General features: G+C 38.1%; 1 protein-coding gene across 1 annotated transcript; it reads left to right on the forward strand.

The window, feature by feature from the left end:
* Positions 1 to 964: 964 nt before the first annotated feature.
* LOC136243504 (uncharacterized) lies at positions 965 to 19,598 on the forward strand. Its single transcript, XM_066035007.1, has 3 exons — positions 965 to 1,115; positions 1,478 to 3,533; positions 19,353 to 19,598. Exons 1-3 carry the CDS (start codon positions 1,107 to 1,109, stop codon positions 19,430 to 19,432), a joined length of 2,145 nt encoding a protein of 714 aa, XP_065891079.1. The 5' UTR covers positions 965 to 1,106; the 3' UTR covers positions 19,433 to 19,598.
* Positions 19,599 to 21,549: the final 1,951 nt, after the last annotated feature.

Raw genomic sequence — 21,549 nt, forward strand, 5'->3', positions numbered from 1 at the left:
TTTAGTCAACAATATAAAAAAATTATCATAGATGCAACTATATATACCACTGCAGGCATGGGGGATTGTTGAGGTCACCCCCCAGGGACAGGCTTTGCTACATGTTTCCATTCTATTAATGTAGCCATGAGCCTCGTCACAAGATTCTATCTGCTATCTAATGAGACAACGCCAAGGATAGCTAGACAACTAAATGGACAAATGACTTGGAAATTAATATGATGGTCAGATTAGACAGGTGACCTTTAGCAATGACCTGATTAGACAGGTTTCATGTGTGTTAGAAATTGATGTGTAGAAAATCTGCACTGCACATACACTTGTTGTGCAGGCCTGGGAGTCAGAAACTGAACTAGTTCAGATGAAGTTTAAACTCCTGCTTTTGTAGTCTGTTGTGTTCACCTGAGCCTTCATTTCTTGTTAATAACTCTTGTTACATGGACCAGCTGCCCAAACATTTAACGCCCAAACCAATAGTAAAAAAAGTACTTTGATACACGGACAAGAGCAAGTGAGTTATGAGGCTTTAAAAATATCCCATACATTTAGTATGGATGATTCAGGTGTACAAGCATGTTTACAACATGAAAACATGCTTGTTTCAGTACAAACCATTGGGAGTGAACATGTGTTCACCTCTTTGATATTACTATATTTGGCAGGGGCTCAGGTGAATACTACTGTCAGTGATAATGTAAAACACATCCTATCAATGTATAGTACACTACTGTCATGTGGGCACTTGAAAAAATAAGGACATGCTTCTTCAAACATATTAATGCTCTGGAATCAGGACAGTGTGATACTAAATCAGTTTATCTGTAGACAGGTTTCAGTGTACTGAGAAATAACATGTTTGTACAAGCTGACATGTAGTTCTCACACCCTTGTCTCTATCTCAATTAGTGTCAACTAGTAAACAAATACCATTCCCAGCCTGTGTAGCACTGTATTTGACCACATCTTAATGTGATTAGACAGCTGTTGGTGGTTTCAATATAATAATAGTGTTTGATTGTAGTGTGGTACACAGTTTGTAGGAGTCTACTGAAGTTGTTGGTAGTGTTTTTGTGCCTGCGATACAGTTGTTAGTAACAATTGGAAAGATGTTGAAGGTAAAGATATAATGAATAGATAGCTTAATTTATAGGTGGGTGACATTCAAGGTCTAATACTAAAATGTTCTTAGAAGTTAAAGAGAGTCTGCATGCTACAAGTACAAGTGTAGTATATGGCATGTATGGTCCAGCATACTATACTATGTATGAATATTATAGTGCTAGTACTATTAAAGTTTTATAGAGTGAAGTAGAGTCACACAAAGCTCTGGCTAGTAGTATGAGGTAAAAGTGTATTACTGAATTTTGAGGTGCTGAAATATATAGTTGATCGTTTTTAGCAATTTAGTGCGAAAGGTTATGCAAGTAGTTGTGTGGTCATTGTGGGGAGACATATGATTCTTGTTGCTTTTATGCAGTTGTTGGTTGTGGTCATCTCACTGGCAAGTGTGGTAGCAGCTAATACTAACAATGCTCCAACATTTAATGCAAGTAAAACTGTATGGGATTGTACACTGGAGACAGTTGGAGACAAGCCTTGTGAAATAGCACTAGTGGTGGAGCCATTCATGTCAATGACATATTATGACCTCATTGATGGGGACAGGAAGCTTGTGGGGTATAGAGCACGTTATGATGAAGAGGGTAAACTTGTTCTTGTGTCTACCACACGGCGACCGAGTAATGGAAGTAAATTACACCAACCACTTACTGTTGATGGTGAATTCAGACCCTTGATCACAGTTAATGGTCAGATGCCCGGTCCCACTATAATAGTCAGAGAAAACCAAATGCTACACATCACTGTCTATAATGAGTTACCAAATGTTGAAGGAATATCCATTCACTGGCATGGAATACATCAGAGGGGTACATCAGCGATGGATGGAGTTGCGTTTATTTCCCAGAAGCCTATTCCCACACATGAAAGTTTCACATATAAGTTCAAGGCATTTCCTAATGGCACACATTGGTACCATGCTCACAGTGGTGCTCACAGGACTGATGGACTATATGGTGCATTGATAGTGAAGGACAACAAACTCGATCTTTTGGTGGTAGACCAGCCTGAGGAATACACACTTCTACTAATGGACTGGCAAAAAGATCCTTCAATTGATTTGTTCTATCAGATTAGAAGTAGCCTTGGATTTTATGATGATGATTACAACGTTTTTAATGACACAAAAGCATTAGATAACACACAAGTTGCTCCTATCCCATTTTGGTCAGGTATTATCAATGACAAGGGAAGACACTACAATAAAGATGGTCAACACAATTTTGCTGCTCTAAACAAGTTCAGTGTAGCACACGGCTCATACTATCGTTTCAGACTTATTGGAGCTCAAGCATTGTATGCATACAAGTTCTCCATTGAAAATCATGTACTGACAGTGATAGCTACAGATGGACATTACATTAAGCGTATTACAGATGTACATTATGTTATAGTCAATACAGGAGAACGTTATGATGTAATTGTCAGTGCTGATCAAGAAATAAGAGATTACTGGATACTTGCGGAGACTTTGGAAGATCCAGAACTAGGAGATCCTAACTTTAATAATCGTATTATGAATCATAAAGCTGAGGCCATTCTACATTATGAAGGTGCCACTCAACATTTCAGTAGTAAGAATGTGTCCAGTACTTGGTCTTGTTCATCTCAAACTTGTCATTATGTCAATTGTCCTTATGTACCAGTTAAACCAAACATAGATTGTACAAATGTTGAAAAATTCAGAGATGCATTTAATACGTCTATTAGTAATCCAAAACTTGAGAAAAACTTTACAACACTTTTTTATGACTTCGGATTTGATGGAGAAACAAGTACTAGTGGTAGTTCAGTTGATGGAATAAACTTTCGCTTCCCATCTAACTTGCCTTCTACTGATTATGAAGCATTTAGAGCAGACGTTTGCCCAGGGAGAGGTTGTGATCATAATGCTACTGACCACTGTGCCTGTACTCAAGTGATCGATATCAGTAGGGTGAAACAGGGTGATGCCCTTGACTTGGTTATTACCAACTCTCCTGGAACCAAACCTCCAGATAATCCAGAATCATCCCATCCAGTTCACCTACATGGACACAGCTTCTACGTGGTCAAAGTTGGGTATCCAGTTTACAAGTCCAATGGAGAATATGAGTCTCCTAATGAAGATATTGAATGTATTGTGGAAGAATCTGGTGAGGAATGTGAACGATTCATTACTGTAGAAAAAATGGTTAATGGAAGTTTCAGACGACTACAAACTGTCAGATGGATGAATAATACACCACCAGCAGAAGTCCTTGACAGGGACACAAGTTTTCCACTGAAGGACACAGTCATAGTACCATATGGAGGATATACTGTGATAAGATTTATAGCAGATAATCCAGGATGGTGGCTGCTCCATTGTCACATTGAGATACACCAACTAGAAGGAATGGCTGCTGTTGTTAGAGAAACAAGAAGTGGACAAGGTATGTGATGAAAGGGTAAAACAGCTTGCTGTTGAACCAATTGTGATACGCTTACAGTATATAGATCAGGGTTGGCCTGGCAAGATGTTCATGCATCATAGTTGCCATGATGTAAGCTAACATGGTGCGTGGTATTGAAGCTTGTTTCTTAGCTAGGAAAGCAATGCTGAGCTACATGTTGTTTTGGGGTGGTTTACAGACAGCTATCTAGTGTGTTGTGCAGCCATAGATAATATATACTACATTGGAAGGGATTGGAAACCGGCTTGCGTACTTTTGATGCGGTGTGAGGCGTCCACATTGAATCGTTAACACCTTGCCCTTTGAAGTGTCGGTGTGTTGACTTGAACGAAACTGGAGATGAAACTAGCCAAAGGCTGAGAAGAAAGCATGTATCATCATGCTGTTAGGTTTGGTAGACTGGATACAATTAATGTTACTACATTCACAACAAAAACGAAGCCCAGCGAGTTTGGTTGAACACAGTTTTGTTTGGTAAGAGCTATTATTCCGCCATGGCAGAGCAGCTGGGTTCTTTAAACGATCTAGGGGTAATATTATTGCATATAACACTTACCACAGTGTAGCTTATGGTCTGTGGCATAAAGGATGATAGGTTATAGAGCTAAACAAAGCGTCTGTTTAGTAAATTTGAGTTCCCACGTTACCTCGCGTTGTTCTTTATAGTGAAGAAAAGGGCTCATAAGCATATACTTGTGAGGAGATACTTGTATTTCTAGGTTTTTACAGGTAATTTAATACCAGTAAAACACATGAGAAACCATTAACAGGTGATGCTTTCTTGTAAAGCCTGAGTTGTAAAGGAACTTTTGGGTAATTCCATAAATGAAGCTTCCTGTAACCTCTCCTCTGACTCATTGTACTTAAATTAATATCCATATTATGTTAATAGTAGCAGGTAGTCACATCAAAGTTCTACTGTGCATTAAGACTGGAGAGGTACTTCACACATAGATGATTATATGTACATAGGCATGTAGTTATATTATCTATGGTCACATAAGTAAGCAACAAGTATTAACATAATATGGATCTTGATGAGTCAGAGGAGAGGTCACAGGAAGCTTCATTTATGCAGTAATAAGTGCTATGAGAAATTTACTGCATAAAGTCAAGTGTTCATTATACCTTCTCAGAGTGGCCAAGTGTGTTCCATGTTGATCTACCACAGCAGTTTAACAACTCGGATTGTGGAGTGTTTGTATGTATGTACACAAGGTGTTTGGCTGAGAGATGACCATTTTGTTTTACTCAGACAGATATCCCTTTTATTAGGAAGCAAGTAACTTTAGAATTATTGTATAAGAAATTGCTTTGGATTGAAATTAAATATAAATTTCAATGCATCCAAAAATTGCAGTACATATGTATAATTCTACTGACTACTAGAAGTTTTCTCATATAAATCTCAGTGCAAGCTCTTCGCTCGTTGTGTGCCTTTCTTTTTGTTTTGTTTATACCGTTCCATCCACATGGCCACACTCCAGTAAGTGAAAAGCCTCTCACAGTAAGGAATAACTCCACTAATTTCTTGAGTAAAATCTCTTGTGCCTCTCTATCATCTATTTCAAAATCAGCCGAGGCTATCAACCAGTAGAACTGAACATTGTCATCACTTATTACACTCTTGATGATGTCTGCTTTTGAGAGTGGTGAAGGCTTTTTTAGTGCAATTAAAGCTGATATTCAATTGTACAGAAAAGCTGAAATGTAGTTTCTTTTACATACCATAGCCCACCTCTATCTTGCTTTCTTGTCCATTCTTCATCTGTTTCACAAAGGTTATCTTTGCTCCTTGTCAGCTCCATCAAGCACAATACTAACTCCTTTCATGATTTTCCCTCTCTAGTTGTTGATGTAAATGATGACAAACATAACCTGCAACATATCCTCCTCTCATTGCTTGTTGGGGTGTCTGTGATGTCCTGTTGTAAATAATGTATCTGAAAGTGGTTATCTATCAGTGCATTGAAAATTCTATCCGTTAAGTGCTGGTACAAAACTGGTTGAACTGGTTTGTCAACACCTATCTGCAAGGAAGTCTGTCCATTGTTTTACAAAGTCATCAGAAGTCCTTAGCAGGTAAAACTGCTCCTACATCTTCTCTTTATTATATGAAAAAGACTTTTTGACAGAGGATGAAATAACATTAGTGTAGTTGCTCTGTCAGTTGTTTAACAAAGACTTTCACAATCCGTTTATTAACATCTCTTAAGCACCATTCTAATAAACCCACAGCTGACTGCCTCGTTTGAATGGTAACTGATGTCCTAATTTCAAAGGATTTATCTTTCAGAACGTCTTGCAGAGATTTCACCAGCACGTTTTTTTCCTCTGTGGCGTGCCTCTTACAGCTGGTTGCTGATCATGAGTCGTTCCTATACAAATTAAAGCATGCGTTAAATAGTACATAAATATAATGAGTATTTAATGTTCTAAACGCTACTTAGATATCGAATCACCTGAAGCATCGTTAGAAGCAAGCAGCGATGTCGCCATATTTACGATACATACAATCCAGGGTAATGTAACTGATTTCCAATTATTGTAGAGCAACACATGTTGATAGATGTTGATAACCCTGGTTTCCAATCCCGGGTACATAGTATATATTATCTATGGTGCAGCCAAGAAAGCTGGCACACCGTATAAAGACAGGAAGATAATAAGCACAATTTTTCATGCATGCAAAGCTTCTCCAAAATTAGAATGATTTTTGTAGTGTGAACATATTAAGATGAATACATGTTCCAAATCTGATAAACATTCACGGAGTTAATTGTTTTTAAAAAGACCAATTTGTTTTGTCATGCCCACTGCATATGGGAATGACCTGAAAATTGAAGGTTAGCCATCATAGCTCAAACCTTTTTGTGTGTTAAAATTAGTCACAGTGACAGCTATAGAGTTACAAAAAGAAGCTGGTGTAAATCTAATAGAATGTTTACAGTCACCAAGTAGCAAAAATGGTACAAGAGAACCGTCAAAAAAAGTTGTTCAGTGTTCAAAGCAGGGACCAACTTCCAAACCCTTTACCACTGAGTCACTGTAGTCAGCTGTTCAGCTCATTGGTAGAGGAAGTAATTAATGTGAGAGAGTAGTATACCAGTACAAAAAACACTTGAGGCCTTTTTACACTAGCTCCAAACTGGTGCAGCGTTTACACTGCTGTTATGGTCTAGTAGTTTTGGAGATTCTCAAGTGTTAATTACTTTACAATAGCACTGAACTGTTTTACCAAGTGGCTGAACAATGGAGTTAGCACACTGCCTACTAAGCATGAGGTTGATTCTTAAGTTATTGCTACATATGTAGAAGGCAAACCTCAAGAAGATGTAGAGTAATATTGCTTATTGCAGCAGTTGAAAAGGAGTTACAGGTATATATGATATTGTCAAAGAGTTAAGCTTTTAAATTACCATCAAGTTGGTCTTGCATCTTATGATCACTACATATTATAGTCAGCACTTTTACTTTGTTGTTGGACCAGTTTAGGCTGTCCTAGTTAAACTGGATTAACAGCTATCACCTTTTTACACTATATTTAAATTAAACTACCTGCTGAGGTGCTTTAACTAAACTAGATTGAAGTCACCTTAAACCACTTAGGACTTGTAAGGTTGTAGAACCCTGGTTGTAGAACCCTGGTTGTAGAACACTAGTGTAAGCTGACACTTGGGAAATGCTTGTTGCAGGGGTAAGGTACCAACTCACAAAGTGGTTCAATTCCTGTTATAGGCAAAAATAAATTAAATTAAATCGGGAACGTGCCCACAGCCAGCTGTGGGTGTACTCCTGAAAATTGTCTTCATAAAAACGTGTTTGTGTACCTATCTATCTATCTAACTGTCTATCTAGTCCGTACATGTCCACATGAGCAAATCCTTTTAATAGTAAAAGCAGCCAGCCTATGAGAATTAAATGCTTGATAATTAAATTTTAGCATAGCTAGGTAAACTTTGCACTAAGTCCATTACAGTCCATTACAAATGAAAAACAGTATGAAAATCGTCTCTGCAATCAATCCAGTTGCTACGGAAAATACGGGCGAGATATACCAACACAGCCACAGGGAAACTGCATCGTGCTATCGCGAACCGACACCTTGTCGGTATTGCATGTCAGCAAAAAGAACCGGAACACAAGGAGGACAAAGGCAAGTCCATGATGTGTGTATTGTACGTACTGCGGTTTGCAAAAAGGCACATCTCAGGACAAAGCGTCATTGAACAGTGAAGAAATCAAGCCCATAGCTATATCCATGGTCAAGTTATACTTGGCTGAAGGCATCGGTTAGTCAGCATAAAATTCTGTTACCAATATAGAAAATTTTTAAAATTGCATAGAAACTTTTTGGAGGGGTTTGGGGTTGGTCTGAAGCAGTGCCAGAAATATAGTATGTTCACATTGAGCTGAATCCTGAAAAACAGCTAAAATTAAAAGTGGATTTTTTCTCTATAGAGTGAACATTTCAGCTAACCAGATGATTACTGGTAACAGCAAAGGTGTCAACAACAGACACATATGGTTTGGCTCCATTACAAGTTCTGGAAAGGGCTGCAATGGACACTGTACTTGTATGGCTTTCCCATAGGAAATGTATTGTGAAAATTTTGATTGGCCATAAATATTATGTCAAACATTTGAACAAAAAGATTTTGAAATATTTTTAGCGGGTTAAGCAGTACTACAAATGAGCCAAATTTCAAGATCATGTGCAATTGCATCCATGAATTATTAAATGTTTTTGAGGGTTCAGCTCAACATGAACATACTATAGCAGTCGGCCATTTTCCGAGCAAATTCCCGTTTCAACCAACTATTTGGTGACTTGTTCGGTTGAACATCTGACCAGCAGCAGTGAGAGCAGAAGCCATGGTAAAGCTGGCACTGCAAACAGTAAAGCCACAGTAAATCCACGGTACACAAACAAAAACCACGGTACAGCCACGGTACACAAAGCCACAGTAGAGCCACGGTAAAGCCACGGTACACAAATAAAAATAGCAATTTACCATTGCCATATAATGATATGAATAAAACTCAATCAGGCTAGAACCAGTGTCACATCAAAATTAGCTACTCAGCGGACCTTATCCGCATTGATGTCATAATTGACAAAATGGCCATGTTAATGTGGGGACTTCATCATGTTTTTATTCGTACGTAGTAACTAAAATGAGCCTTGTTTGTGGCTTTTACAACATGGGACCATTGGATAATGAAGGTAAGAGGCTAGTTAGCATGATGTGGCAACGCGAAATAATCCCACCAGGTGAAACCAGACCTAAGTTTTGATACGGATATAAAACTGTGCGCATCTATCTTGTAAGTAAATATGTATGCCTCACCTTGCCCCTTTTGCTGTATGTCATAGCGAAATGCCATCTCTCTCAATACAATCCTGTACAAAGTCCACACTATCGCAGCCATTTTTACATTATGACGTCAATGCGGATAAGGTCCATTCGTCCATGGATCACGTGATCATGTGTAAGGAAGGACTTTTCTAATACTTTGGTGCACACGTTAACAGTCTGTGAGGATAGTTTTGTTACTTTGTGCATTGCTTCATGAAAATAAAGCCGTAGGATGAAAACAGTTTGGGAGATTTCTGCCAAGCAAAAGAACTTTATAAGTGACTTGTCACGTGTCTGGTTTGGCAGGCTGCAGTTAAGCCACATTGAGAGTAACCTCCTAAGTGCTCTTACAGTCTTGGATATATATACAGTGATTCAAATAGTAAATTTGAAGGAAACGGTAGAAAACCAATGTTATCAGATGAGGATTCATGGACAAGCCAACTGCTGAACCAGAAGATGTGATACCTGGCGATATGGATGATAATAAAAAGGAAGGTAGTGGTTCTTGCTGTAGCCACGTCACTATCATGTTCGTACAATATACTTGAGCCAGATGTGGCTATTATCAAAGCTATGGCGTTTAATGTAGTACATCCTGTAGCTAAATAATCGTAGCTAGTGAGTAAGCTTATTTGTACATTCAGTATAAATGCACACATTTTTGATTAACAAAATTTAGTAGGAGCCTATATGAAAATGGGGCTCTAAATGTATGTGGTAGAGTCAGAAATGTTTCTAAGTGTTACATGTGTTGGTAAGCAGTGAAAGCTCCTGATGTCCACTAGTATCCTGTCTGTCACTGAAACTTATCAGCTGCTGTAAAACTTTCATACACACTGTACAGGTTATTCCCAATGATGCAGGATGACCAACCAAATCTGGAAATGACCTAGCAAATTTAGTCTTGCTAGGACATACTACCATGCAATACTGAGTGCTTATTTCTGGCACTGATCTGAAGACATTTTTGGCTGTGCCTAACCAATACTGCCAAGTTGTCATGAGGGGAAATTGAAGCTGGTATTAGGATGATATTTTTGGACAGTTCTGCATGATCCCTAATATAATGATAAAGCTGAGAAGCCATCTGACCATCATGGCACTCACTCACCAAACTCAGTGTGAACACAATCAGTACTGATAATGTAACACTCATCATCCGGCTACTCAGATTATTATCACAAGTTCATGCGTGCTTCCGTTTGTTCTCTACAGCATATAGAAGGCTAAGGTGTAGAGAACACTTGAGCAACATTCCTTTGAAAACCACTGTACAAACTGTTCAAGTGGTAGAATGCCTGACTAGTGTCATGGGTTTGAATCCACGTGTTGGCACTTTTTTTTTCTTAAGTAGTACCTTTTTGTGCACACCATTTTAAAACTTAACTTTTAGCTCATAGTATCTTGGCATGCAAAGCATGTATTATACAGAATTTTAGAAATTAAATGTCCATCATCTGGGAATTCAAGTGTTGTTGTAGCAAATCATGAAGGCACTGGTGTAGAGAAGGATCACTGAAAAGTTGTGTCAAAACCACAAACAAACAACTGTGGTGACTTGTGCACCTCCCTTAACCCCAAGTGATTATAATAACTTTTTTTTCACTTTTGGGACCTTTTTGATGCACCTTTTTTTGTTTTATCTGTTCCATGCAATTTTTTTCAGCACTGGCACATAGACTGCCTTACATCATAGGGACTCTTTATAGCACTTTTGTGGTAGGGCAGGCAGCTCCATCTGTGTGTTTGTCCAGTGTGTAAGTAAAAGCTTCTTTCACACTTAATCTGCATGACACTTTGTTCAGATTTATCTCATTACTGCTGTAGAAAATAAGCAACTTGCATGATTGGTAGGTACTACTGTGCATCTGCAAAATATGTTACTGGCACCATGCAGATACCATAGTTTATGCTGAGGAGCTGTGTGTGCAATTAGTTGACCTTTCACTAATCCTACTTACTCTACATCTACTTAAAGGATCACACATTACCTGGTCATGTAGGACATTTAAAATTAATGGCGATGTTTAAACACCTGCATGGGGTTTTGTATGACAAGAGGTATATGTGTGTCACTACAACATTAAAACTGAAAGTGCATAGCATAGGACAAGTTCTGAACTTATGTACAAGTTCATTTCTTGACAGTAAGACATTTCTCTTTGTTGACAGTACGGTAAATGTCATGTATAAACTAAACTGTGCTATGTATGTGTACACCACCTGTCTTGTAGGTATATATACAATTGCCTTAACTTCCTTGTAGTTTAACCCTTTATTTCCCGAGTTTTGCAATGGAGTTAAAAAAGCATCTACTCACCAATGGAATCACGAAGGTCCTCGCACACTAGTAGTGCTAGATGGGCCTTTCAATTAGGCTTCTAGCGCCCACAGAATCTATTTATAAAACACTACTGCACTTCTCCAATTGATGGCACGAACAAGATCAACATGGATCTTGTAAACAAAAACTGAACATTTTTTTAAAATGGTTCTCCTAAAGCAATTCTTCCAAACTTGATACACAGCAACAGTAAGGTATGGGTAACAGGTAGAAATAATATAATAGTTGATAAACCTTTCCACAACGATTTTACAACAGAATAAAAGCATGCATGTGCTTACAATAATCAGTAAAGTCTTTCAATCATTTTATCCATCCTCTTGTAGGATATACGAGTGGAAAAATCTTTCCATGACTAGCCCATTCAATGGTTTCACTCCAGGGAGAGAAAGTTCAGTGGAAATCAGCCTCTAAACAATCCATATCCTTCTTCTTTGTCACTATCACTCACCTGTATTGTTCTTGAGGCACGCGTAATATAAAAAAGCAACCATGTAGTGTTTCAGCTCTTCTCTCATCCGAGAGCTATTTAGAACTACCCTGACTACTATTTCTAGGTGTTACCATATATAGCCACTTCCTGAAAATCTAAAAATATCACACAAATCACTTTTTGTGTATTGAAAAAATCTACTAAAGATCAACCCCTATTCTGTCCTCATTTTCTATGGGGCGGGAAATAAAGGGTTAACTGTATGTAGTTTAACCAGCCTTGCATGTAAATTATTTCACTATGCGTACTTAAAAGATGACATAAGGATCATATACTTTAAAGCACTATCAACATGCATGCTACACAGCAATATGGGACACTATAGAATTGACAAGACTAACCTGTTATGCTGAGCAGTACCAAATGTAGTTAAAGCACCACCATGCGTGTGTATGGAAAATACAGCATGATGGGTGTGTGTCAAGAGGCTAATATCAGACTATCAGACTCGGTGATCATACTATCAGTAAGTTGTCATATAATCTATTTGTAGTCCTAGAACGAACTGGTAGGATTAGTTTGGCTAGTTTTAGTGTTTGACAGTGTTACACACGTGATCCACTGTGCCGTCTGTGTGGGGCTATTGCATCAATTTTCCGTGTCAGACTACCTGTAAGTGTTCATGTAAGCTATTCCTAGTCATAGAACCCACTAGTAGGATTAGTCTGCCTAGTTTTAGTGATTTAAGATGTCATGCATGTGATCAATCGTGCTGTCTGAGTGGGGTTGTTTTCATAACATTCCTTACATAACTGTTCTGCACAACTGTACGGGTAGTTGGAAAAGGCGGATACGGTCGGACACGGACGCGGACATTTTCAAAAAGCACTTTTACATTTATGTAACAGTTATTTTTCATACCTAATGCTGTTTTTACAGCAGTCTTTGCTTCGAGACCCAGGCGTCGATCCTTTCATAGCACTTATCCATTTATAAGCGCACGTGCGAAGGACTAGACCAGCACTCCACAGCATGCCAAAGACCATAATGGTGTTGTACACATGTTCTAAAGTCTAATACAGAGTTATATAGTTGTAGAGATTAGCTTGTATTCCCCATGCAACTTAGCTTAGCAGGCCAAATCCACAATCTTACGCCTTTTAGTATAAGGCGCAGGCGCTTATACCGAGTGTTGAGGATTTCAAGGACCTGGCCTACGAGATTAAGTTGGGACATGCTAGATTAATCTCTGTGAATCTGAATTAGATTTCTAGAGCACGTATACAACACTATAATGGTCTTTAGAGTGCTAGTCTATCCTTCGCATGTGCGCTTATAAATGGATAAGCGCTATGAAAAGATCGACGCCTGGGTCTGGAGGCGAAGACTGCTGTAAAAACAGCGTTAGGTATGAAAAATAACTGTTATATAAATGTAAAAGTCCTTTTTGAAAATGTCCGTGTCTGCGTCCGACCGTACCCGCCTTTTCCAACTACCCCAACTGTACTGTATTTGCACAACTGTGCTGTATTTTCCCAAGTGTACTGTATTTGCCCAATTAGTTGCATAACTGTACTGTATGACTCATACAGTGCAGTTATGCAGCTAATCGATACAATATGGAAAATACAGCTTGCAGCCACACTTTGATCCTCCCACGCAAAGTACAATAATGTATTTGTAAAAGACAGAAGAACAGTCATATGTAGTGTATGATAATATAGTAAGTAACAACTTATCAACAACCGTTTCAAAGCATACACAAACACATTAACATTGGAATCACCCAGCTAGGCTAATCTCAACCTGGACAGCCACTGCCTTTTTCTTTTGGGACGACCAACAGTGGTAAAGCAACCCATTTCTCTCAAATCAAAAAATCAACCACTATTCTCATTCACCAGCTTCCTAACTGTAGCCAGGCTGTTGTCTTCTTGCTGGAATTGTCTTAGCAGCTCTGGTGTAAAGTTAACAGTACTACCATAAACTGATGACTTAAGCCAAGCTTAACTCAACTATGCTACCTCTATACTGTTTAGGCCCGGGATGTTTCACCTACCACAGCAGCTACAGTGCATGTATGATTTGTCATCCTTTGTGTCCCATCTACACTACTACATATGTGTTGATTCGTAAATAGCACATCGATGGTTTCTTGTAATGGCTGTCACTTTTATAATAGGAAATTTCCATATATAAGTGGATTGACTGCAGAGACGCTCCCATAACTGTTCTTCATTTGTAAAACTGTTCTATGACCAGAACATATAGTAAAATAACTGTGTTGCTGTTCAGTAATATAATAGTTGGGGCTTGCATTATTCGATCATACAGTATGGTTCATACAGTAACAGTGTAGTAGGGATCATGAAGATTTGCACTTCCCCACAAAACGAATGTTGACCAGAAACCAGCCTTACACATTCATGGTGGCTTTGCAGTATTGATTAGGCATAATCAAAACTTAAATGTGCTTTTAGTGCAATCAAAATACTTCTGATAAGTTGCTACAAATTTTTAATTTTTGTCTAGGGATCATCCATAATTTTCAGCATTTTCACAAATGTACAGAATGTACTGTTTTTGCCTACTCCTTCCCTCCTACCTTAAAGCATACTATAAAAATGTTGATGTAATACAGTAGAAATTTGCTAAGGGATCATCCTTTATTTTCAGCATTTTTGCAAGAGTACAGAGAGTACGCTAGGGGGGAGGGACAGTTAACAAACAAAGTTATAAGGAAAGTAAAGAATTTTGCAGGCTGGTAGGGATCATTACATACAAAGTGCCGCCATCATTTTAAATACTAGTTGAAGCACTGCCGCAAGTGCAATATAGGAAAAATAGCACGAGGGTATGGGCGAGAGACTAATACAACACAAGGCAAAGCCGAGTGCTGTATTCAGCTCAAGACCATGCCAGAGTGCTATTTTTCCCATATTGCATGAGCGTGGTAGTACTTTAACTGGTGTAAAATGCTTTCTGGTCATCTTAGTTCAGAATGTTCATTTTGTAGACTTGAACCGTATCGGTTTTCAGCCATTACACAATCAGTAAGTGTCTACATAGTACAAGTTTGGTCATAAAACAAACAGATAGCATCGTTTTGGCTATTTCTGGCAAATTTAAAATGGTACGCTTGTGATCAACAGTGCTATATTTTCCGTATACAGAGCTGCATTTTCCTTTCAGTGCTGTATGGAAATAATAGCACTCTTATTCATTTGATCTTTGCCCACGCAAGTGCTTAAAAGTCTATATACATAAGTGCAAGATAAAACATTGAGAAACTTGAGCACATGTAAACAAAGTGACGATCTTATTTTAATTTTGGTAGTTGAAAAGGTGTTAGAGTAAAATTTGTGTGAGTCCAGTAATCCGGTCCAGTAATTGTATACAATCAGGTTGTTTGCTGCTGAGAGGTACATGTATATACATACAGATCAAAACAAAGGCCTGGGCTTTACTTATGGTTGCATGGTCATGTAGCAGAATTCCTGTATTGTAAGCACACATGGTATTGAGTGTTGAGGCTTGTTTCATAGCTAGGAAAGCAACGCTGAGTTACGTGTGACTGACAGACAGTTATGAGGGTTCTGGGACACAATTCATGCATGTAAAGGTGTTAGAGTTGAATTGAGGCTTTAAAAATGTTTGAAGACATCTCTCTCTGACTGCCCCACTTATCATGCTTAATAATGTACCAATTATTTAGAACATTTTACTAAACACAAAGCAGTATAAATTACCTAATTAAGACATTAGAAGGAGATAAAACAGGACTTTTGTCTATTTATTCTTGAAAAAGAAAAAAATACTTTCTCTTTCAACAATATGTGCCATCCAAGTGCACTCATTCTGTACATTCTCAGGTCTACTATTACAAGACACATTGTATTGTGTCATGTGACCAAGAAAGCCAACACGTCACACTGGGTATATTAACAGGAAGGTAGATAATGTAATTTTCATAGTTTCGTTTTTCGTGCTCATCTTTTTTATATACTTTACATTAGAACTGGGCGATAGTGATAGTTGCGATCTATCGATTATTGTGATAGCGTAACTCACCGGTTATCGACCAGTTAACGTTTCTCGCGTCATAAATCAGCCATACAACGTCGTAGAACAGTGAAAATTTCAACACAACTAGATAAAGTAACGCCTAATACATCTGCTAAATATCATTCCCACAATTAAAACTACGCAAATACAGTGGTGATTATAGCTAAGGGCGTACGTTCATCTATTATCGACCGTCTCTATCTATTATCGACTTACGTGTATATTCCAATTAGCTATTATCGACTTTTTCCAAGAAACTGGTAATAGATCGCTATGAATTTCATGAAGCAATACAACTATGCAAACAGTCTAACCACTATTACGAGAAGGGTCTACACCTAAAAAATGAATCCATTTGAACCTATAGTTCAAGAGTTATGCACACACAAATTAGCTAAATTTATATTTACAGATCCCACATATATACAAGTCATTGTTAACTTGTAAGCACTGGCTGTGCATCCACTTCTTGCACCGTTCATTAGTACACTCAACCCACTCCCTCATCAGCTTCCCAGCACTTGACAAATCATCCTGGTATAACCCAAAGCATACGGCACATTCATTACTAGAAATTTCTTTGTCTTGTACACCATATTGATCTTCGTCTTCTACTTCTGAGTCAGAAGATAGCTCAGCTACCACTGTTGCCTTCTGTGTCTTGTTTGCAGACCTCTTGTGTTTCTGTCCTCTTTGCTTTGCTCTCTCTTCATCCTTCTTTCTTCTCGATTCAACTTTTCTTTTCTTCTTCTTTCTCTTGTCGTTTTCTATCTCGCTCCTCTTTTCTCTTTGCTTTCTGTTCCTCTTCTTCCTTTTTCTTCTTTTCCTTTTCAATTAGAAGTGCTAAAGACTCAGCACTTGTGAGCACTCTAGCAGTTGATTTAGATTTGGTGGATGCCTTCGATACTACTCTTCTTTCACCCAAAATTTCCCGAAGCTCTGACACAAACACTCTGGTATTTGCTAGACTAGCTGAAAGACTGTACGTAGGCTGTTCTGGTGATGGCACTACATTTTCCTTGTCTACTGTACTGTCACTGTACTGTCCATAGGCTGTTCTGGTGATGGCACTTCATTTTCCTTGTCTACTGTACTGTCATCTTCGGTACTAGTATTACAGTTCAGTGGTTCAACTTGCTCCCCATTTACCTGTGTCTCTATGGTGGTGCTCGATGACAAATTCTCTGGAAGGTCATCTGGATGTTGTTGCTGTAGCCATGACACATACATTTGATCGTCATAAATGTTGTAGCCATTATCATACCTTCTTTGAAACAATTCAATTTGCTCCTCACTATATGAAACAGGTGATAGTCCCGGACCACTTTCTTCTAGATTGTGTTCACTAAACCCATCTTGTGAAACACTTGAACGTTCATTGGGCTGTGTCACTGCTGGCATCATTACTGGTGTTGCTTCTGGTATCTTATTAGATATTGAAGAATTATCATATGGCTTGATGGCAGTGGAATTGAATGGATAAACACCCACCTTTCGAAATCCGGATACAATTGTATGTGGTTGTATAGACAAAAACCAAGCCTTGTTGAAAAGTGATGAGAACTGAAATCTGGTGACCACTTTACCAGGGTTGTCGGCCATGTACTCATGACAAACTCTAGACCAATGCTTTTTTAAAGGGCCAAAAAAGCTCACATCAAGAGGCTGAGCGACATGAGTGGTATGGGGTGGCAAGCAAAAAAGAATAATTTCATTTTCAGCTGCAAACTTTATAGCCTCCAAAGTAAAATGGGAGGAATGGCCATCTAAAAGTAACAACACAGGTCGAGAAGGTGGAATACTTTTTGTGAACTGTTTACTCAGCCACTCAAAAAACAGCTCGTGGTCTGTCCACCCTTGGGGTGACATTGCGTATTTTGTATCTGGTACCTCACCTCTAGTCCATTCATAGTTCAAGCGTTCCCCCTTAAAAATCACCATTGGTGGTATCATAGTGCCTACAGCATTAGCACAGGCTAAGATTGTTATTTGTGCCTTGTTCCCCGAAGATGGTCCATGAACTTTTTTGATCCCTTTAAGTGCAACACGTTTCAGCTGCTTATGGTCAAGTGGCATGCCCGACTCATCCATATTATAAATATAACTGGGTTTATCCATCAAGCCATTCACCTCCAAGGTATTCCTTAGCAATACAAAATAGTGGTCTAGCGCTGACTGGCTTACTGCATTGAACCTGCAATGTGATAGTGGATCTGAGGTTCGTAGGGACAATTCGGAATGTCTTTTCATAAATTTATACCACCATCCTTCTCCATTAAATTTTATCATTTGCAAACCCTCTTTTGCTCTTTTCTTCTCCACCAACCTCTTCACACAGTCTATTACTTCCCTCTTTGTTTTTCCATTCCCCATTTTGCAGCACTCTACTAGGAAATCAACCAATTCTTGGTCTTCCTCTGGTGTTAGGAAGCCTGGTGGACCAGGCTTCGCTCCATGCTTCACTCGTCCAGAAATTCTGTCCTTTAGTGTAGTTCGTGGCACGTCAAATTGTTCTGCAGCTTTATTCACCCCCATCTCCTTTGAAATAACCGCGTTCATTGCTCTAGTCATAGATTCAGGGTCCCACAGTTTGCGGCGTTTAACAGCGCCAAGATGCTGTACTTCCGATATTTTATTTCTTGTCTTCCACCCTTTCTTAGCGGTAGATGTTCGCTTCCGTTTAGGCATTGGATTACGCCAGACCAGACAGCAACAAAGGTCTCAAAGTTGGTCTCTAGATAACCTTCCCGTATAATTGCGTATTTATTCGTATACTGACTGGTCGATAATAGGTGTGGTATCCTGGTCGATAATAGGTAGTGGTCGATAACCGATGAGTTACGCTAGTGAGTAACAATTGTGATAATGATAGTATGTAATTGTACTATCGTGATATATTAAACATGTTTCACAAACATGAATAACAGTAGCAAACATGACAGTGTTGAAGTTGAGGAAACTGTAAAAGTCCAGTTGAGCGTGCACAACAAAGATTACAACTGTAATACATACCAATTTTTACCAATGGAGTGTAAGAAAAGCAAATACGTGGTGTGTAATTGGATTATTTATGTGTGTCATTTATATGAAGTTGAGTGTCTGATAAATGCTAGCAATATCATGATACTATTGTTATCGTGATATAAAAGTTACTATCAATCATGAATAATAATAGTTGTACTATCGCTCAGTCCTACTTTACATGCAAACAACACAAATGCGTAGCTTGATCCTGTTTTAGTGGTCACATGTGACCGAGGACTTATTTATGCAATTTAATTTGTTGTTTCACACTAGTCAGTGAGTGTTATGGACAATTCTGTAGTAGCTAGAGTTACAAGGATGAAGCCAAGCTGGTGTAAACTTGTGGGTCAATATACTCTATTAGAACAGTCTAAAAGTGCATTAAAATGTTGAAAACCCTGTTTAGTGTTTGAATCAAGTATATTATATACCTTACATATGTTTGAGATCTAATTGATTTCACTATGTACTAACAAGGAGGAGTCACTATAAATGAGATTTCAGTGTTTTAATTTTGTACTTGCATGTGATGTTTGTTGTTGTGTATTAAAGATGTTCTCATTTAACAGGTTCCAGCTGGACAAGGCCTCAAGCTTGGCCTGTTGTGATGATGGCCACTTTGTTAAGCATCATCATCCTGATGGGATAGCAGTATTCCATCACTTCTGTAAACACTTATAAGTTGCAATATTATAGCCAACACATTAGGCACATTAGGCAGCTGGGAATGACTATGTTTTTGTATATGCTATTTTGTTGTGTGATTTTTAGTTGTAATAGATTTGATGTAGTTTATTAACAGTGTGTTCAAACTATGCCATGTAACAATCACCAATGGTAACAAAGCATTTCAACAGTGCAATTAATGCACTTCTGGAAGACTTCCCTTAAATAGATACATTTTGCTTTATGATTTTGCCTTGGCTCAAGCCTACCAGATATTGAATCCTGCCTACAATATATATAAACGACATAATATATAAAAGTACGAAGTGACAAGAATTGCAGGTAATTGTGCTTCTTTATTAGAATGAAAAAGTGATCAATACATTCTCCATTTCAGTACACCCACTGGACTATCATAATAACCCAATAAGATGACTAGTGCTGTTTACAGAAGACTTGATGTTGAGGCTGTCACTGGATAGAGGAAGCCTTCTACAGGTTGGTATATTGTGTTATTGTTTGCTTTCCTCACTCAACTTTTCAGTTTCTTGTGGCCAGTCCACTTTTTCCTGTCATTTCCCCACTTCCAGGGAAAGAGGCTGTCTGGTCATGCAAGACTAGTTACTCAGTACTAAATGTACAGTGAGATGTACGTAACATAGTCACTTGCATAGCCAGACCACTACTTTTCTTTGTGTGGTTGGGAAAGTCCACACACAAAAGAAAGTAGTGTATGAGACTAGAATAATGTGCTATGGACAAGTTAGCATACTGGTTGCACTAATAGCCTGCAACTTTACTCAAGGAATACAATTGCAACACCTATAACATATTCCAAATTAAATAAGAAATCAATTTTGGGATAAGGTGCCGGAGGGAATTTTATACTTGTGTAGGAACATGGTTCCTACATGTGTAGAGCTTTATTGAGAATTTTTGCAAAATTTTTGTTGGAAATGTTCCCACACTGTTGAATTTTGTAAGAAAGATTCCTACACATTGAGCAAAGTGCAAGACATCTTCTTGCAGTGTAGGAATAATTCCTACACATGTAGGAATAATTCCTACAAGTGTAAGAATTGTTCCTACAAATTTAGGAATAGTTCCTACACATGTAGGAATTATTCCTACAAGTGTAAGAATTGTTCCTACAAATTTAGGAATAGTTCCTACACTTGTAGGAATTATTTTTACACAGCATAAAAATGTCTTACATTTTGTGTCGCATGTAGGAATCTTTCTTACAAAATTCAACAGTGTGGGAATAGTTCCTAAAACATTTCTTAATAATATTATAGCCCTATACTATACGTGTGGGAACCATGCTTCTATAAATTATGGTACAGCACATAATTATTTACTGTGTTTTGAGAAAAATTTGCCACAACTTAAAATTTTGGCTCCTTATTTAGTTTGGAACATGTTACCTTTTGAAATCCCATTTTTAATTAAAAATTTCAACATGATTAGTTTAATTTTGTGTCACTATGAGCTAGTAATATGTGTGTGCAACTGATTTCCAATCAGTGCTGTTGATTTGCATGAGCAGAAATTGCATATATATATTATATATAGAATCATCAGTGCTTGTTTGGCACAAAGTCAAGGCTTAGATGTAGTATATAAGAGTTTTACATGTCAAAGTTGCAATATCAGAATCCTTAAATTCCAATCTTTTCTTGATATGTTCACATGTACTTGCACACACATTGTCAGATTATGCGATCCAAGGGTGATCTGCAATGTTACTTCTGTCCAATTTGACAGATCAATGAAAAGTAGCTGTAATTTACTATGGTTTTTGGCTAAGCTTGAGCCAATTATGCTTTGAAATAGTTTATTGTGCTTTTTCGAGCAGTGCTTAAAAAACTATGCTCAAAATCATTTCTTTGGAATCAAGGTCATCCTTGAGAACTGACTGCTTTATAAGAGTATATCATTATTTTGGGGTTTAGCCAATGTGTCATGGTTTAGCAATGCCTCTGTGTGTGTGCGTGTGTGTGTGAACTATTATACTTACTATTGTTTTGCACTTTCCAATCAGTACAGTGTGTCAAGATGTTCACAACGATGATTAAGAACATACAGAGCTTACATTAT

This window comes from Dysidea avara, chromosome 13, assembly GCF_963678975.1.
Source record: "Dysidea avara chromosome 13, odDysAvar1.4, whole genome shotgun sequence".
NCBI classification, from domain to species: Eukaryota; Metazoa; Porifera; class Demospongiae; order Dictyoceratida; family Dysideidae; genus Dysidea; species Dysidea avara.